This window comes from Sphaeramia orbicularis, chromosome 1 (assembly GCF_902148855.1).
Source record: "Sphaeramia orbicularis chromosome 1, fSphaOr1.1, whole genome shotgun sequence".
NCBI classification, from domain to species: domain Eukaryota; kingdom Metazoa; phylum Chordata; class Actinopteri; order Kurtiformes; family Apogonidae; genus Sphaeramia; species Sphaeramia orbicularis.
The window spans coordinates 39,823,293-39,840,140 of NC_043957.1; the positions used below are offsets into that span (position 1 = coordinate 39,823,293).

Consider the following 16,848-nt stretch of genomic DNA (forward strand, 5'->3'; position numbering starts at 1 on the left):
TTAGCTTTCGTTTTAATCACAGTACTGGCTCAAATAGTTTGGTGTCTTTGCTGTTTCTACGACTCAAAATGAAATACCAAGTAGAGAAAATAAATCCATTAAAGTAGTCGGGCTTAGTTATAATGTTAGTATTCATGAGACTTCACATTCCAGTCTTCTGGCATTTACAGCTCAACGCAAGCTGCGAAAATGCACATTTTGCTGTTTTGTTCATAAGCAATTAATGTCCAGTTTTCAAACTATCAGTTATTTTTATCTACCTTGGTGACAGACTGTTGCTAAACTATAAAGTACTGCTTATTGAAGTACAATAGAGCCTTCCGAATCTACAGAGGTACACCTTCATATATGTATTTGGTCTTTTCTCCAGTATGTGGCGTCATAAAATCATAGTTGAATTTTAACACGTATGAACTTTTCAATTTGAGAATGTACTGAACGTAACTGTACGTTGTATTATAAGGTGTATTACTGTTGTGATGACGCGTAAATATCAGTATATTTTGTGACCAAGTAAAAATGTTTTGTCTTCAGGAAAATGGCTTAGCAAATGTAAAATCATATATTATGTATTCAAGCCAGTTGGTTAAACAGGAAACTGATTGGTCTTTTTTTCCTCCTCACATACAGGTTTGGGCTTAGTAACAAATTTGAGTCAGAATTTCCTTCTGCACTCACAGGAAAGGTAAGTCCCTGGTTTGATATATGAGTTCATGTTAACAATCTTTACCATATTACTAGAAGGTCTCAGAGCATCTGGCTGTCTCTCTGTTTATCCGCACTTTTTTAACTGTCCAATTTGGTACAGACAATTTAGGAATAGTCCCATCTTGACATTTAACATCTGTTTTCTTTAAAATTCCCTCTTTTAAAGTCAGGAGGGACTGAATTAATTCATGTTGCTAAGCAGTTGCCAGGGGGAGGGACAGGAAGCAGCCTCACACGTCAAGAGAAAGTTGTGCTGTACCACTCTGCATGATGGGAAATTAAGTTAAACAGAAACAACACATTTACTAATTTCAGTCCCTAGATAGCAGTATTAATATTTTAGCTGTCACTTAAATTTTAAAGAATGATTTACCATAGTATTTTTGTAATACAGTAGCCTTACAATCACGTTGCTATGCCCATGACGGTTGACGGGAAGCACAGTACCACGCTGAATGATGGGAAATGAAGTTAAAAAAGGGAATGATGCATTTACTAACTTCAGTCCCTAGATATTGGTATTAATATATTAATAGTTTACATTTTAAAGAATGATTTACCAAACAATTTTTATGTCAGTACTTATAAATATAGATTAACATCTTTTCCCAAAAGTCAGCATAAAAACTACCACATCTAGAACCTGCGCTAGTAAGAATATATTCATTCTCAAACAGAGCTGCAACCGATTAATCGATTAGGTGCTTGAAGCAAATGCAAAAAGTCATGATTCGATTCATCGACTCAAATTGATTGAAGGGAAATATTCTATTGCAGTTTTCCTGAATTGAAGCTTCTCTGTGTATCACAATAAGCATCCGTGTGAAACACAACAGTGGAACCAATGTTTAACAGCAGAGAAATGAAGGAAGCAAAGCTTTGATTCAGGAGAATTGTGGTTGAATGATTTTTTTTGGATCACTTTGAGTTGATTAATCGGTTGCAGCTCTATTCTCAAGTATGGTTCATCTTATCATGACCACAAAATACTGAATAGCTACCCATGGCACACACTGCTTTTCCATAAAGACCTAAACCCTACATCAGTTCAACATCACATCTGATATAATTTTAATTTGTTCCTGTTTGTGTGTAACATCAGGTTGCACCAGAGGAATTCAAAGCCAGTATCAACCGTGTAAATAGCTGCCTGAGGAAGACACTGCCAGTGAATGTGCGGTGGCTCCTGTGTGGCTGCCTCTGCTGTTGTTGCACATTAGGCTTCAGTTTGTGGCCCGTCATCTGCCTCAGTAAGAGGGTAAGAAATCTACAAATCTTCTCACATTGTCTTTTACCATTAACATCCCAGTGCTAATGTAAAATAGAAAATGCCACAATATACTGTGCACCCAAATCAGCTTACATTCCAATGAAGAAAGTTTATCTGTGGACTTCGATGATTTGATGTATATGCTTTTTCCCTAAATGTTATGCTTCAGACAAGAAGATCTATAGAGAAGCTTCTGGAGTGGGAGAACAGCAGACTTTACCACAAGGTGTGTAAGGATGTTGTAATTGCACTAAGTCCAAAAAGAATAACCCGCTGATGTTTATCAAAGTTGGTGTGTGGTTGGACAGAGTGAATATCTAGATGTGATTCAATTTTTGTGCCCAGCAGATCATGAAAAGTAGTAGTAGTCATTATAACAAATAGAAATGTCTCTCCCAGAGCGGGGTTTGAACCCACTCTCCACTGCATTAAATTGGTATTGTGTAAATAGAAGATGTGAATTATTAAGTAATTTTGTAAAAATTCTCTGATGGCTCTTTGGCTTCTTACAGTTGTGTTTGCATTGGAGACTAAGCAAAAGGAAGTGTGAAACCAACAACATGATGGAATATGTAAGTGTCTTTCACTGCTACTGTCTCAGCTGTCTCTGTTTTTGGGTGAAGCTGCCCCAAAACAGCCTTTAAATGAGGTGTAGTTCATTATGACCAAGGTAAAAGGACTTCTGTTGTGGTATGCTGCTTCAGATAACACGAGACTATAAAATATGGACCATTTGAGCAGTTGAGTGGAAAGGCTTAAAAAAAAACATATAAATGTACAGCGATTTATAGTGCTTAACAGGAAAGCTTTGACAGCTGGAAATCTAAGGTCAGCTGGTATTTGCCATTGGTTAAGTGCTAAAACAGCCTTTTGTCTCAAAGTTATCTGCCAGCAATGCATGCTTGTATATTTGTGACTGGTTAAGACATTTAGCTAATTTTGCATTTACCAGCATAAGCATTGCTGGTAAAAATCTTATTTTTTACTTTGAGTTTTGTATCAGGACTTGCATTTTATTAGAAAATTCCTGATACAGTGACGAGTGACTGTCACTCTAGTCACTACCTTAGTATAGTTATTTAACACTTGGTTCGCTTTAAGGTATTTCTTTACCTTTTAACAATGTATCCTATAGTACGTCCTCACATTACGTGTTATGTAGCTCTTTTTCCAGATGATACAGTGAGCTAAATACCTGACACATCAAAGTACTTGATTCCACTGACGCCAAAGTTCTGTAAACCTGATGCTGGCAGAAAGCAGTGCAGCACATTGATTTGAATCATTTTCCTGCAGTGGACCAGTCCTACACAACCTGAGTCAGTAAAGAGATATCCACTACAGGAAAAGTGATATACCTATATCTCTGACTGATTCTTAAAATTAAAAAAACTGACTTATATTCAAGTCTGACATAACACTAATAGCCTTTTTTCTTCTCATCTGCAGGTAATTCTAATAGAGTTCCTACCTAAAATCCCCATCTTCAGACCGGACTAGCTTGACTGCAGCTGATGTTAAACCTCCACTGCTGCCCAGTTCTGTCTAAAACCACAAAGGCTGTTGAGCTCCTGGATAAAAACTAATCCCTTCTCAAAATACTCCAGTATTTTTGTTTACAGGGTATAATCCATTCTCCCTCTTTTCTTTTTGACTCGTCTCACGTACACCCTCGCTACATCTTTGTTTACAAGTCCAGCATCCCCACACTGTTTTTTGAAGTGATTTTTACCTTTTAACTTGAACTAGCTGGGCGAACTTGCACATTGTCAAGCCTCGCTAACTGCAGCAACTGATGGGATGTCAGTAGAGAACCAGCCATGGGCGGCATTGTCGATTATGGAACTCGATGTGGAGTTGGGACTCGAACAGAGTTCTGTAAGCTACAACTGGAATTTTTTTTTTTTGACTCATTTGTTCTCGAAACTGAAGCACATGGCACAGTACCATGAGGAAAACACTTTTCAAATGTTAACCTACTGTCACACCGCCAACTTCACCTGCAAAAATACACCCCAGTGCTTTTGTAACAGTTGGTTTGGTGCTCTAGATCATTACTAGAGGCTGTGGAGGTGGAACTCCTAAGGAACTTTCATCCAAATCCAACTCTGTAGCAGACAGACTAATCTTATGGGAATGTGTTTGGCAAGTGTCCACTGCAGCTGAACTTAATAATGTCACTTTTCTTATCAACTACCAGACATCCTTATTCTCCTCCCTCCTTTCATATCTCTGCACACTTCACTGTGCATTACCCTAACCCAGTGACAATCACTCAGTCTGACTGTACTCTCCATAGTATGAATGGGTCTTAATGCTACACAGTGTACCTGGAACTATGTATTTTCAGTTTGTGTGTCTTTAGGTGATGAAATGTCTGCCTAGCAACTGCTTCTGAGTGGCAGTGGAAAAAGTGAGTTGGACTGAAGGCCACTGGTGTTGAAGAAATGAAGCTTGTTTTTTTTCTGTACTATCCCAAATTTTGTTTACTGTCTTGTTAGAAAAGGCTGCAGTTAATGTTTGCAAAACTGTTCACTGTGTTTATTGAGTCTGAGAGAAACGAGCAAAAAAAGAAACATCAGACAGTAACACACACTTTTTACTCTGTAATGCAGAGTTCTCTCTCTGAAGTATTTCTTTGCCTTTTGTTTTAGTAATTTATGCATGTATGAATGTATTCCGAAATAGGCCTCTAATGGGTTTTTGTTCCCCCTTTTTTATTTTTTGGTTGAACATTGGTTATCCCTCTATTGTGGCTATGGTCATGGTTAAACACTAAAGCACACAATTGTTTTATCCTTAATATCTTTTCATGACCTCTCTCCTTATCTCCTGACCTTGTGCTCAAGCCAAGGATGTTCATGTGTTTTGCCTACAGTCTGATTGTTTCCATTCAGAGATCTGGAGTGGACACACGGAGAGAGGGATTATTAAAGTTAGCTCAGTGGTTTAGAACTGCACTGACTACAGCCTCAGATCATGAACACAGAGCTGTACAGGGGTAATTATAAAACAGTTATGGGCTAATCTTACAAATGTCTAAAATTGACCACAGGCTAAAAAGTATGTAACATGGTATATTTGTGTTGAATCAAACCTGGAAATTTGCAAAGATGAATGAAATGGTATAGATAATGCATTTTTGCACCATTTTATTTTGGGATGTGGTCATGACTATATGAAATCCATGTTCCCTCAGTCCCTCAGTTTTAACTAACTCAGCTCTGGTGATTTTTATGGGTCACACTCAGGGGATCAAACTAGATAAACACAAAAATGTAGCATTGGAAAATCTCACTGTCAGGTATGTTCAAAGGCCACACATGCTGTGGTTCAATACACAAATAACATGATACTTGAATAATTATGAAATTATGTATCTGGAGTTTTGGAATCGAATGATGCCCCGAAGAAAAATCACTCTGTGGTCTTCTTGTTTTGGTAGTGAAGGAAGCACACTTCTCCACGCGACCCACAAAGCTCAGAGTTGTGTTGATTTATGTTAAAAAAAACAATGACTTGATCACCAGTGCATTACCTGTTGGTTCATTAGACACTTTTCTACATTATTGTCTGTTCTATGTAAATCAAGGCATAAGGCCATATGCAGATATTTCTGGTGTGAGTATGTATGTGTGTGTGTGTATGTGTGTGCACGGTGTATGCAGATGCAAATGTTCTCCATAGATCTCAGACTGTGATTGAACCCTGCACAGACAAATGAGTCCTTTTTTATATGTATTCTTGAGTGTTTGTGTGTCTGAGAGAGAGAAAGATATATGTACATATGACTCATGAGCAGGTGTATGTACAGTAATAAACTACCAATAAACAAGGCTATGGGCATCCTCCTATTGAACTGAGGCTCTTTTTATGAACTGAAGCGGTGATTGTTGGTCTTTTGTTTAAATAATTTGCATTCCTTCAGTAGTTAAAGATAATTTGCCTCTTCTTGCTTCTGGCCTTCTGTTTTGTGAAAAACTTTAGGTGTGCTTATGCTAGAGCCCAACCAATTAATCGGGCTGATTATAGCGTATCACCGATTAATCAACATCGGTCAATATTTAACCAGTGTATTAACTTTTTGCTGCACTGAGATTCTGTCACTCTGCTCTTGTGTCTGTGCTGCCCAGAGTTAGAGGAATGGTAAAGCGTGTTCAGTTTCACTGTCACTTTGACAATCACGGACCACTATCCCCCCCACCCCCCCACCCCCGTCCATGTTCTTCCTGTGTGCCTCATAATGTCATTCTGCAGGTGCATCTGGGTATTAATACTGTCTATTCATTGTCACTTACATTTTAAAGAGTGATCTGCCAAACAATTTTTATGTCGCTACTTATAAAATATAGGCTCCCATCTTTTCCCAGAAGTCTGCTCTCCTCAGTATAAAAACTACTACATTTACAACCCGTGGTTCCTCACAGGTCACATACTAGTAATAATACCAATATTAGACTATTATACAGCGTTTTAAAGTTGTGTCAATTATCTTTGTGAGATAAACTGAGATGCAACTGTTAATTCACATGTCCACCATTATCTAATATAAGACTATTAAATACTGTGTATATCTATGTTCTTATTTCATATATCGACCAATATATCAGGTATCTGCTTTTTTTTTTAGCCCCCACTATTTGTATCTGCATCGGCCCCAAAACTCCCATATCGGTTGGGCTCTAGTTCATGCAGAAAAACCTTGGAAAAAAAAAACAAAACAAAAAACTCTGGAGAGAATCCAAGATCCTGTTGCAGCAGTGACATCCAGTCTGTCCAAATGTCAGTCAAACATTTGCACAGTGTATTTTCTAAAGAAAAACACACTAAAGAAAAGATGTCCACATATGTAAATATTCCATCAGCTTTGGTCCAGTTTTTGTAGGCTGAGGGTGATATATGTAGAGTAAAAATAGTTAATCCCAGGTCTGGTCTTCCTCCTTTGAAATGAGTACTTACTTCTGTAGATGACAGTGTGTTACTATCAGTATCATAGTGTGCATTTAGTCTTTTAATCTGCAGTGAACTTGATAGTGGACAATATGATATAACAGTTCATTACATGTTGTCATGATTGTTCTCTAACAACATAATAAATACCAGTTTTAATATTAGATATAGTGTGTTATTAGATCTGAGAGAAAAAGAAAGATACTCACTGACATAATTTGTTCCCTCTGCCTCTTAAATAATCCTTCTAATCACATTTACCCTGGAACACTTTACCACGAATCCATCCCATAGTACTCTATTTCATCAACATCATCACCCCGTGACTTGTTTTTCAAGTATGTGCCCAAAACAGTCTGTGCACCTTTCAACCAGATTGCAACACATGCGTAAACAAATCAGGAGTCAGTGTCCCTCTGGACTACCATAAATGTACTGTCCTCAAAATGCAGCAATAAGACCCAGCTGGTTTAGAGTCCCTGGTAGTAGATGTTGTGAGCCATGATGGGGTTTGTTCAGGTTGCTGTGTTTGTGCTCGGACTCCTGTCTGTTGGACACTCGGCTCCTGTGACGAGCTGTGAGACACTGACCCAACAGCTGGATGTCCCAACGATAGACCCGGTAAGACATTCCACTCATTACCTTTGTGTCACAGTTTCTGCTAGTTAATACCAGAACCACCAATGGGTCAAATGTACCCGCAGCTGTGCATTTCTCTGTTTTAATAAAATATTGAATCACCCCAGGTTTTGCCTTTTCCTAAAATTGTTATGATGCACTCCCTATTGTCAAATAAAGATAGATTTAGATGAAAAATATGGGCATTGATATTTCTAACCACCATCAGATCAAATTTATCACCTAAAGAAATGCATTCCTTTTCACAATATTTATTTGATTTACTAAGTATGTAGATGTTCATAAAAGCTTAGAGTTAATTCAAAGGTTATTACAGTGTATCAGAAGAAAGAAAAAGGGACTTTTTGGGCAAAATACTATTAAATGAAAGCAAAAACAAACTGTCATTTGTCAAAACGCATGAGTTTTATTAACCCTTTCATGCATGGTGGTCACTACAGTGGACAGTTATTTTACAGCTGTTCTATTTCATGGGTTTTGTTGTTTTAGTTCCATATCAGCCAACACAGTGGACGCTTATGCATCATCCCATACACTGACGTTCAGACCATTACAGAAACTTTGTTGTTTTTGATCAACCTGATCTGCAGAAACATGTTTGAGTGTAAATCAATTGTCATTTGTTAGACAAAATCAGTTTTTTTTTTGCATATTATCTCCATGAAGTGAGTAATAACTTGCATTAGAATATGTTAAAATGTGAAAAAAACATTAGATTAGCAGCATTAAAAATGTTATTATTTCATTGTTTTTATATCACTTTCTGATATTGGGTTTTAAACATGTTTCTTAAATGCGTGGACATTTTTGTAACTCGATAAAAAAAAGAAAAAAAACTTGATCGCATTGTTTTTCCATGCCTAAGGAGGAATAAAAATACTCAAGAAAAAAAATCTTGACTAAGGTTCTCATAATTCATGCATGAAAGGGTTAAATTATGTTCACTATGGAGCCTCTGAACATCTAAATGGGCCATATCTGACATCTCTGAAAAGCTTAGAAATGACATTTTACTGAATTATTTCAATGTATCGATAGAATAAGTGGTTTGAAAGTTATTAAACATTTTACATCAGTGGATGTTTTTGGTCACTGGCTGGCCGTCAGGTCTTTGAGGGTTAATATAGGAAAAGACCCGAATTTCACAGAAAAATTAAAAATGTCATGGGTAATTTTATAATAGTGACAAATCACTTTGGAAAGATTAAATATAAAGAGAATGAATGTGGAAGTCTCGGTCCGTAAAGGTTAAATATTCCAAGATTTTATGCGAGAGCATTTGTTAATGTGTGATCTGAAAACTATGTCAAGTCATGACCATCTTCTAATGCCCATTTTCACTTTCATTTTAGACTGATTTACACTATCATCGGTGCAAAGTGACTATTGTTCTTATCTTAATTACAGATCCAGATGACCAAATCACCAGTGATTATGTGACGAAATGAGACATTCCTTAGTCAAGAGAATAACTTAGGGAATAGTTTTGTGGACCAGCAATGACGCATGGGCGTATTTGAACCATTTGGTGGTTTTAGGCATGTAGCGACTCCTTTTTTAAAATTCCAGTTTCATGAACACCTTACTGCATGAAGTCTCTATCTTTCAGTTGTTGGGAAAATGGATATACCAAGCGGATGTGACAACTGTACCAGGATCCAAACTGCTGACAAAGCTGCTTGTGAAGAACGTGTGGGCGGAAGTCACTAAGGCTAACGAGAGCAACTCTATCAACACTTTTCATGCCCAGAGAACGTAATTCCAACCCCATTTTATTGACTTCATCCACAGTGTCTTAGGGTATTTTACTGTCAGTTATGCATACTGACCAGCCAACTTTTTTTCAACTACTTTTCCAGAATATTTAAATTTTATGCAACACTGTACTTCTATGTATGTATTTAATGTTGTATTTTTTACTCCACTACATGAGTAGTATTTTTTTTGTCTCTTTGCCACTCTTGTCTCTTTTTAGTCTAACTAAATTAGATTCATTGCTGTACATTAAACTACATCTATCAAGTTCTTCAAATGAGTTCATTTTAAAGCAGTAAAAGTCAACACACACAGTAATGCAGCAAAAGCATCATTTATAAAATTAGTGACACTGAGCATTTTACTGTACAGCGACCACTATTTTATTGATAATCCTTACATATTTTATGTAAGTGCAAACCTTTTTTGTAGTGGGATATTTTACAACTACCTACAACTATTTTTGTAGTGATTTTAAACAAAAAAAAATTCACTACATTCAACCTTTCAAAAGTGATTTACATTATTTCTTATAATATCATCCTCTGCATTTTTTATTATTATTTCTGAGTGAAAATCAGCTATTTTCCTGTATTTAATTTTGTTGTTCATGTAGATGGTCATAAAAACTCAGAGTAAATGAAAAGGTTATATAATCAAAACAGAGAAAACTGAAGAAAAGGTGACCTTTCAGCAAAAACCATTAACTGAACATAAGAAAAGTGTCTCCAACCACTGGCATTTGTTAAACTACATTGATTTTACTAGTGAATTCATATTGCAGAGGATGACAGTGTTTCCATGTTCACTACAGGTCATATCTGATGCCACCACACAGCTGAGAAATTGCATTTTACCAGAATTATTTCAACATATTGATAGGATTAGTGGTTAAAAAGTTAATACATTTTTGATCAGTAGATGCTTTTACCAGCAGTTGTGGTGGTCTCTGGGGGTTAGGTAACAAATCTGATTCCTTCTTCCAGTGTTTTGTGAAGCTTCTAGAATCTAAATAAGTTTCAGTGTGTGGTTTTGTGTGTTTATAAGAATTTACTTGTGACAGGTTGGGCCGCTGCTTCTCTCTGAATATAAAGCAAACGCTGAAAAACAACACTCTCTTTATGTGTGAGTAGTGTTTATTCACCGAAAGGTTTGGACTTTGTGTTGAGCACTGCAGGATCATTCATGTGTTGATGTGTTTTCATCCCCAGCGTATCCTTACGAAGCCTCTCAAATCCTGTTGAAGACTAGCTGCCCCGACTGCTTAGTTTTCCTGGGAAACTTTAGTATGAGAGGAAACAGCTACAGAGGTCTTCAGCTCATCAGTAAGAGGAAAAGTATATATGCTGATAAAGTTGATGCACAAGAATTTTAGTAACTTTTTGGGAGTGACTTCAGAAATGTACATTGACTACACTGGTCTACAATTTTTTAACTTTTTTTTTTTTTTTTTTTTGGAAATGATGTGCCTCAGAGATTAAATGCGCAAAATATTTAATAAGATACGTTGGAAAACGAATTTAAAAAGTGCTGTTTAGCTGATGTTTTCAGTGTATATGATTAAGTGTTATTACACGTATTGGTTTATGTACATTTATACAATAGATGTTTAAGGGTTAGGGTTACCCAAGAGTAAACCCAAGGCTGAATCTTGGAAATGACAGCCAACCAGAATTTTTGATGTGTTTTTTCAGAGGGGAGGCAAGGGGAAGTGTTTTTGATTCAGTTTGTTTGTTTCTTTGTTTGTTAACACTCTAGCAGCGAAACCATTGGTTCAGTTCATACCAAACTGGGTTTATAGATTGCCAGTGAGCTAGAATAAATCTGATTACATTTTGGGAACAGTTGGTCAAAGTTCAAATTTTTTTTAAATTAATTTTTAAAATCTTTTTTTCTCTCATTTACTTAAAATGGGCAAAATTTCACATGTCTGTAGCAGCAAAACAATTGATTGAATTCCTATCAAATTGTGTTTATAGATTGCCAGTGACCTAGAATAGATCTCATTGTATTTTGGGAAAAGTAGGTCAAAGTTTTAATTTTTTATGGATTTCTCAAATCTTATTTTTTCCCATTTACTTATAATGGACGAAATTTCACTTGTCTGTAGCAGCAAAACTATTGGGTGAATTCCTACCAAACTCAGTTTATAAATTGCCAGTGACCGAGAATAAATGTGGTTACATTTTGGGAAAAGTAGGTCAAAGTTCAAGTTTTAATTAATTTTTTCAACCTTTTTTTCTCCTCCCATTTACTTATAATTGGCAAAATTTCAAATGTTTATAAAACATAAATTTTCTTTCAATTTACCTCAAACTTGGCACATACATAGAGGCAGCTGATATGATGACATCAGCACATGCATGGACATGATGACATCAGTTGGATCCATGACAATATAAGATACAATACGTACGAGAGACGGGGTTTGTTGTGCCTGGCACCACTTATTAGAAACTGAAATTTGGTTAAATCTCACTACTTTTTTTCTGTAGGCTTTTTACTTGTAGACCAGTGTAATTCATGGGGAAAACTCTTTACATATGCCTTGGATCTAGATGTAGTTGTATATCACAACATGAAAAGCTTTGGTCATTCATTTTAACTGGGGATTCCTTTACAGACAAAATGGGGAGACATTTTTTTTTAACACTGTTGTGTTGCATCGGACCAAGGAAGAGGAAAGCACAAGTGACAAAAACTGAACAAATAAAAAGGGAGAGGAAGATGTACCACCTGCCTCTTTTATCTCCACTGGAATTATTTTATCATGTAACAACAGTATGAGGTTCATCTTTTTTTTTTTTCTTAAAAGTGGGGTCAGGTATTTTAACACCTGGTACAGTTTCATGAACCTCTTTGCTGTTTGCAATGCAGATGCTTGTATAGTGTAACATTTTGAAGCAAAAGGTTAGAAAAGTTTGATTACATGTGGTATTTTAATGTATATTACTTATTTTATTTGGCAAATCGACTTGCTCTATGCAGAAAAAAATTTAATGACATGTATGAATGAATGAATGAATGTTTTTATTGTTGTGTCTTGCATACAGATATGCCCAGCCCTTCCATGGGCTTATAAGACACCATAAATACAAACCAAAGATCAAATACCATACAATAGGCACAGTATATAAACAAAACAAAATACTGACCTATTTAAACAAACACATCTGCCGCTTTTTCCAGGCTTTACAAACAAATAATACTAATTTAAATACAGTTGAACTAAACAACCATTTCATCTTGTCATCATCAGTGCTCCAGAACAGATCAGGATTTCGGATAAAAATATCATCAAACAAAGAGGCTCTCAGTTCATCATATAGAGGACAATACAAAAGAAAATGTGATTCATTTTCCACTTCCCCCAAATCACACAGTCCACAAAGTCTGTTTTCTTCTGGGGTTTGGGTAAATCTCCCAGTTTCTAAAACCAAGGGAAGGATTCCTGTACGCAACATGTAATTGCAATAATTGATCAGGTGTTTGGATCAGTCATAACTGCAGTGACGTCACTGGTTATGGATCCTCTATTTCCTTAATTGTCCGATGTCTACCCATGTTCTGTGTTTCAGGCAGAAGACGTACGCTGACTCCTGCTGAAGTTGAGGAGTTTAAGAAGCAGGCAGAGTGTCTGAACTTACCAGCACCTGTTTTCATAGATGCGGAAACTGGTATGAATTTTGACATCCAGCTCATTTTTCCCTCATTTGCACAGCATATGTGGTAATTTTATATTAATTTTACACAAACACTTATACAGATCACATAAAACTATTCATGGCAGTAAACCTCTTTACTCTTGTGAACTGTATTGTTTTGCCCGTATTTTGCTCATCATAGGGTTGTACAGTCATGGGCAAAAGTTTTGGGAATGTCACAAATGGATTCTTTGTTTTAATGTGATTTACTTGTCAACAGTCTTTGAAACTTATATAATGCTTCTAATTGTTCTTCAATATACCTTAGAAGCACTTGTTGTTCTAAAAAAAAAACTTGGGCAGCAAATTTTGCAAAAACAAAACTTGAGTCATTCCCAAAACCTTTGGTCATGGCTGGACATGCATGTAACTCATCTCTCTGCCCTGAAAAAAATTCATTAATTCCCAATTTTCTGCCTCACAGATCTTTGTCCAGATGGGTCTGTCACCCAAGACACAGAGAGTGAGACCACTGACCTAACCAGCTTGATCACTCGTGAAGCAATTAATGAGACTTTCACATTATTTGACACGATTACATCCAGCCAAGACAAGCTGCAGGAGTTTGTCAAACTTCTCTCCAGTGCCATAATTCCTGCTTAAGAAAACAGACAATATTAAAAATGTCATGCATTGTGAAGATGCAATACTGCCAATAAACCCAATATATACTACTACTACTACTAATAATAATAATAATGATAATAATGATAATAATAATAATAATGATAATTTAAAAAATAAATAATAATAATAATAATAATAATAATAATAATAATAATAATAATAATAATGAGAAGAAGAAGAATGTATGTAAAATTGGTGACAAAAATGCTGAACATTAAACCACCCATATTATGTCACTATCTGTGTTTAATCTGAATAAATGTTAGTACTTTAGCTAACCTCTCCTCTTACTCATGTGTTATCATTACAGTTATTATTTCATATGCAGCTTGTTCATGTGTTTGTACCTTAAATGGTCATATTTTGCTAAACCCACTTTTATTAGTCTTTGGTACATTTGTTTGTGTATTTGGACCCTAATAGTTCAAAAAGTTTAAATTTGAACCCTCCAGGTGCTACAAAGCTATCTTTATATTCATTGTGGCAAAAATCGAGTGGCTTTCTACAACTTGTTTTAATTCCTGCTTAATTTGTTATGTCTATAACTAGTTACGTAACGACATTTGCACATATAAGGTCAACGGTGGACGGACATTTCGGACTTGGACGTTTCGGCCTAGGACGTTTCGGACAAATCATATTTTCAAAAACAAACACCATAAATTTATGTTTATTTGCATATAATTTTATTATTCACTCGATCACATATTAAAAATGTATACTTGATCACATATTAAAAATGTATACAATATACTCAAATTAAAGTATCAAAATTATACAAATTACATTGCAAGTCTATGTCTAAAAAAGTCTAAAAAGTCTAAAAATGTATACAATACACTCAAATTCAAAATTATACAAACTGAGCATTTTACACATTGGGCCTTCCTCCTCTCAAGTTGTGACTGACACCCCGAAGGAGTTCTGGAATGGATTTAGTGCCAGAAGCTCTATCCTCACAGAGATGCTGCAGCCTTGATTGAAGTTCCTGGTAGGCCTTCTTTGTTCTCTTCTTAGGTCGGACCCCACGTTCATCTTGTAGTAGGACTCCAGTGACACGTGCACACTCTGCCTGTAAACACTCAATTAGTTTCCAAACTGTTGGGTGTGCATGTCCAACCAGGGATTGGAATTTATTGTTCCAGCCCTCTGAGATGTTATTTGTACGAGGTTGATCACTGAGTGTAATGGCATGCATATTCCAACGTTCAGGTGGAAAAGCTGGAGGACTTCGACGGATGCGGACTTGTAGTGAACCTGGTTGTGCCTTCCGTTGCCGAAGCTGCCCTGTGACATAGGTAGTATCGAAGTACTCTAGTAGTGGAAGGGCCTGATCTGGTGCGGTGTCCCTCAAATGAGCCATGCCATCAGCAACCTCCCCAACAGGCAGAAAGGCAAGGGCATCTGACCACAGAACAAACGAAAGTCATTATCTGCCTCATACAGGTTGGAAAGACCCAAAGACGGAATCTTCCGCCAGATTGACTGTGTTAGGTGATAGAAACAATATTGGATTGTAACTTGCTCACCAAAGACATGATGAAGAGCAAGCTCAACACCATGCTCAAAGTCCACAATCACTATAGAGGGGTCACAACCAGCTGCTGCCAAGACACGAAGCATTTCTTCATACGTGGTCTGTGTCTTCCGTTGAAGCAGAGCATACGCGAAGGGTAGAAACACACCGTTGACCTCTCCTTGGATAACGTACAGCTGATAGAAGAGACGAGGGGCAGCAGCAAATGTCCCATCCATACACCAGGTATCAGATGCAGCCAGATGCTGAAGGTGTTCTTCAGTGGCGAAGACGATGATCCGTTCATCTGCTTCTGGTCCGTTGTCATAGTGAAGGAACTTGGTAGAGTTGTTGACTTGAGCCTTGACTTCATCAGGAGCAGCAGATGTAAAGAAAGTGAAGATTTGATTGGGCTTGTCATTGGTGGAACAGGCCTTCCTCTTCATGCCTTGTCGACACTTCTCCACCTCCACACCTGTCTCATCCGCAAGGTGACCATGTTCCTTAACAAGAACGGGGTTCTCAAACTGTTTGGTGGTTTTCAGTAAAGCAGTACAGCTGATAGGAGCTTCACGTTGAACACATCGCCAAGAGACTTCATCCTTAGCCTTGGACGTAGACTTCACAGTATACATGAAACCATCTAAGCATAGTTTCTTTCCACCGCGTTTTGTACTGATTATCTCCATAATGAGCTAAGCAGAGTGTCAATGGTTCTGACCTGTTGGCATTTTGACATGCTCTATATTGGTGAGCAACATTAACTCAAATAACTGCTCAAAGTTATGAGTACTTACTTACCTCAGGTGATCTGCTTATCTCTATGATGTGCTCATTGATGATGAGTTCTTATTTACCCCAGGTGACAAACCACTGAGGTCTGATTAGGGCCACACTTTGGTGTGCTCACTGTGTTAACAGCTGAGGTGTGAATTTTCTGGCCACACTTTAAAACAACGTGAATAACATGAATAAACTGAAAAAAGGAATTTTAACAGTATTATGCATTAGTTTATCATTTCTACATCTACATTGTAACTTACAGATCACAGTGGATCTACAAATACACAAAATATTTAGTAACAGGTGGAATATTATTAAAATTGTACTTACTTCTCTTAAGACTTTTCAGGTTGTTCATGTTAGTTCAGGTTATTCAGATTTTTTGCGAAATTATACTTTGTTTTAGTCTAAATACATTTACATTTACAAAGAGAAGAATTTGGAGTTGTGATTATTTATAGGTTATTATGAGACTGAATTGGTCTGAATACGAAACCTGAACTAAAATGATTGTTAATATCTTAGCATAATTTTTGCACTTCACAAATTCATCCCAGGGGCCAAACTGGACCCTTTGGCGGGCAGGATTTGGCCCCTGGGCCACATGTTTGACACCTGTGAGTTATTCAGTGGACATGATCTGAGTGAATCTGATTGTCTTGTTAAGTAGCTCACATGCTGCTAAATCAAGTAATTTTGTACTTACAAAGACATGATGTGGCTCCAGTGTTTAGATTCCATGACTTTTCAAACAAATTTAAGTCATTTTACTCAATTTCTAACTTTATTTTGATGAAATTAGGAGATACAGATCCATAGATGAAGACTCAGATCTTTTAGATGCCAGGTGATGACTAGCATCTAATGGAAAAGCCACCTCTCCTGGACAGACAAGA

General features: G+C 36.8%; 2 protein-coding genes and 1 long non-coding RNA gene across 3 annotated transcripts in view; all 3 read left to right on the forward strand.

Moving 5' to 3' along the window:
- The window catches only part of chic2 (cysteine-rich hydrophobic domain 2), a 6,318-nt gene extending 494 nt beyond the window's left edge, over nucleotides 1-5,824 (forward strand). Inside the window, exons 2-6 of the mRNA XM_030148316.1 lie at nucleotides 631-685; nucleotides 1,811-1,966; nucleotides 2,148-2,204; nucleotides 2,491-2,550; nucleotides 3,428-5,824. Coding sequence (XP_030004176.1) covers nucleotides 631-685; nucleotides 1,811-1,966; nucleotides 2,148-2,204; nucleotides 2,491-2,550; nucleotides 3,428-3,478 — 379 coding nt within the window. The 3' untranslated portion in view covers nucleotides 3,479-5,824. The remainder of the gene's footprint in view (nucleotides 1-630; nucleotides 686-1,810; nucleotides 1,967-2,147; nucleotides 2,205-2,490; nucleotides 2,551-3,427) is intronic.
- Nucleotides 1-5,837, forward strand: part of LOC115429158 (uncharacterized) — a 21,959-nt gene extending 16,122 nt beyond the window's left edge. Inside the window, exon 3 of the long non-coding RNA XR_003936731.1 lies at nucleotides 5,178-5,837. This is a non-coding gene — a long non-coding RNA (uncharacterized LOC115429158). The remainder of the gene's footprint in view (nucleotides 1-5,177) is intronic.
- A 1,419-nt stretch (nucleotides 5,838-7,256) lies between these two features.
- LOC115428969 (uncharacterized) lies at nucleotides 7,257-13,685 on the forward strand. Its single transcript, XM_030148250.1, has 6 exons — nucleotides 7,257-7,549; nucleotides 9,177-9,322; nucleotides 10,386-10,447; nucleotides 10,534-10,647; nucleotides 12,901-12,999; nucleotides 13,451-13,685. Exons 1-6 carry the CDS (start codon nucleotides 7,430-7,432, stop codon nucleotides 13,627-13,629), a joined length of 720 nt encoding a protein of 239 aa, XP_030004110.1. The 5' UTR covers nucleotides 7,257-7,429; the 3' UTR covers nucleotides 13,630-13,685.
- Nucleotides 13,686-16,848: the final 3,163 nt, after the last annotated feature.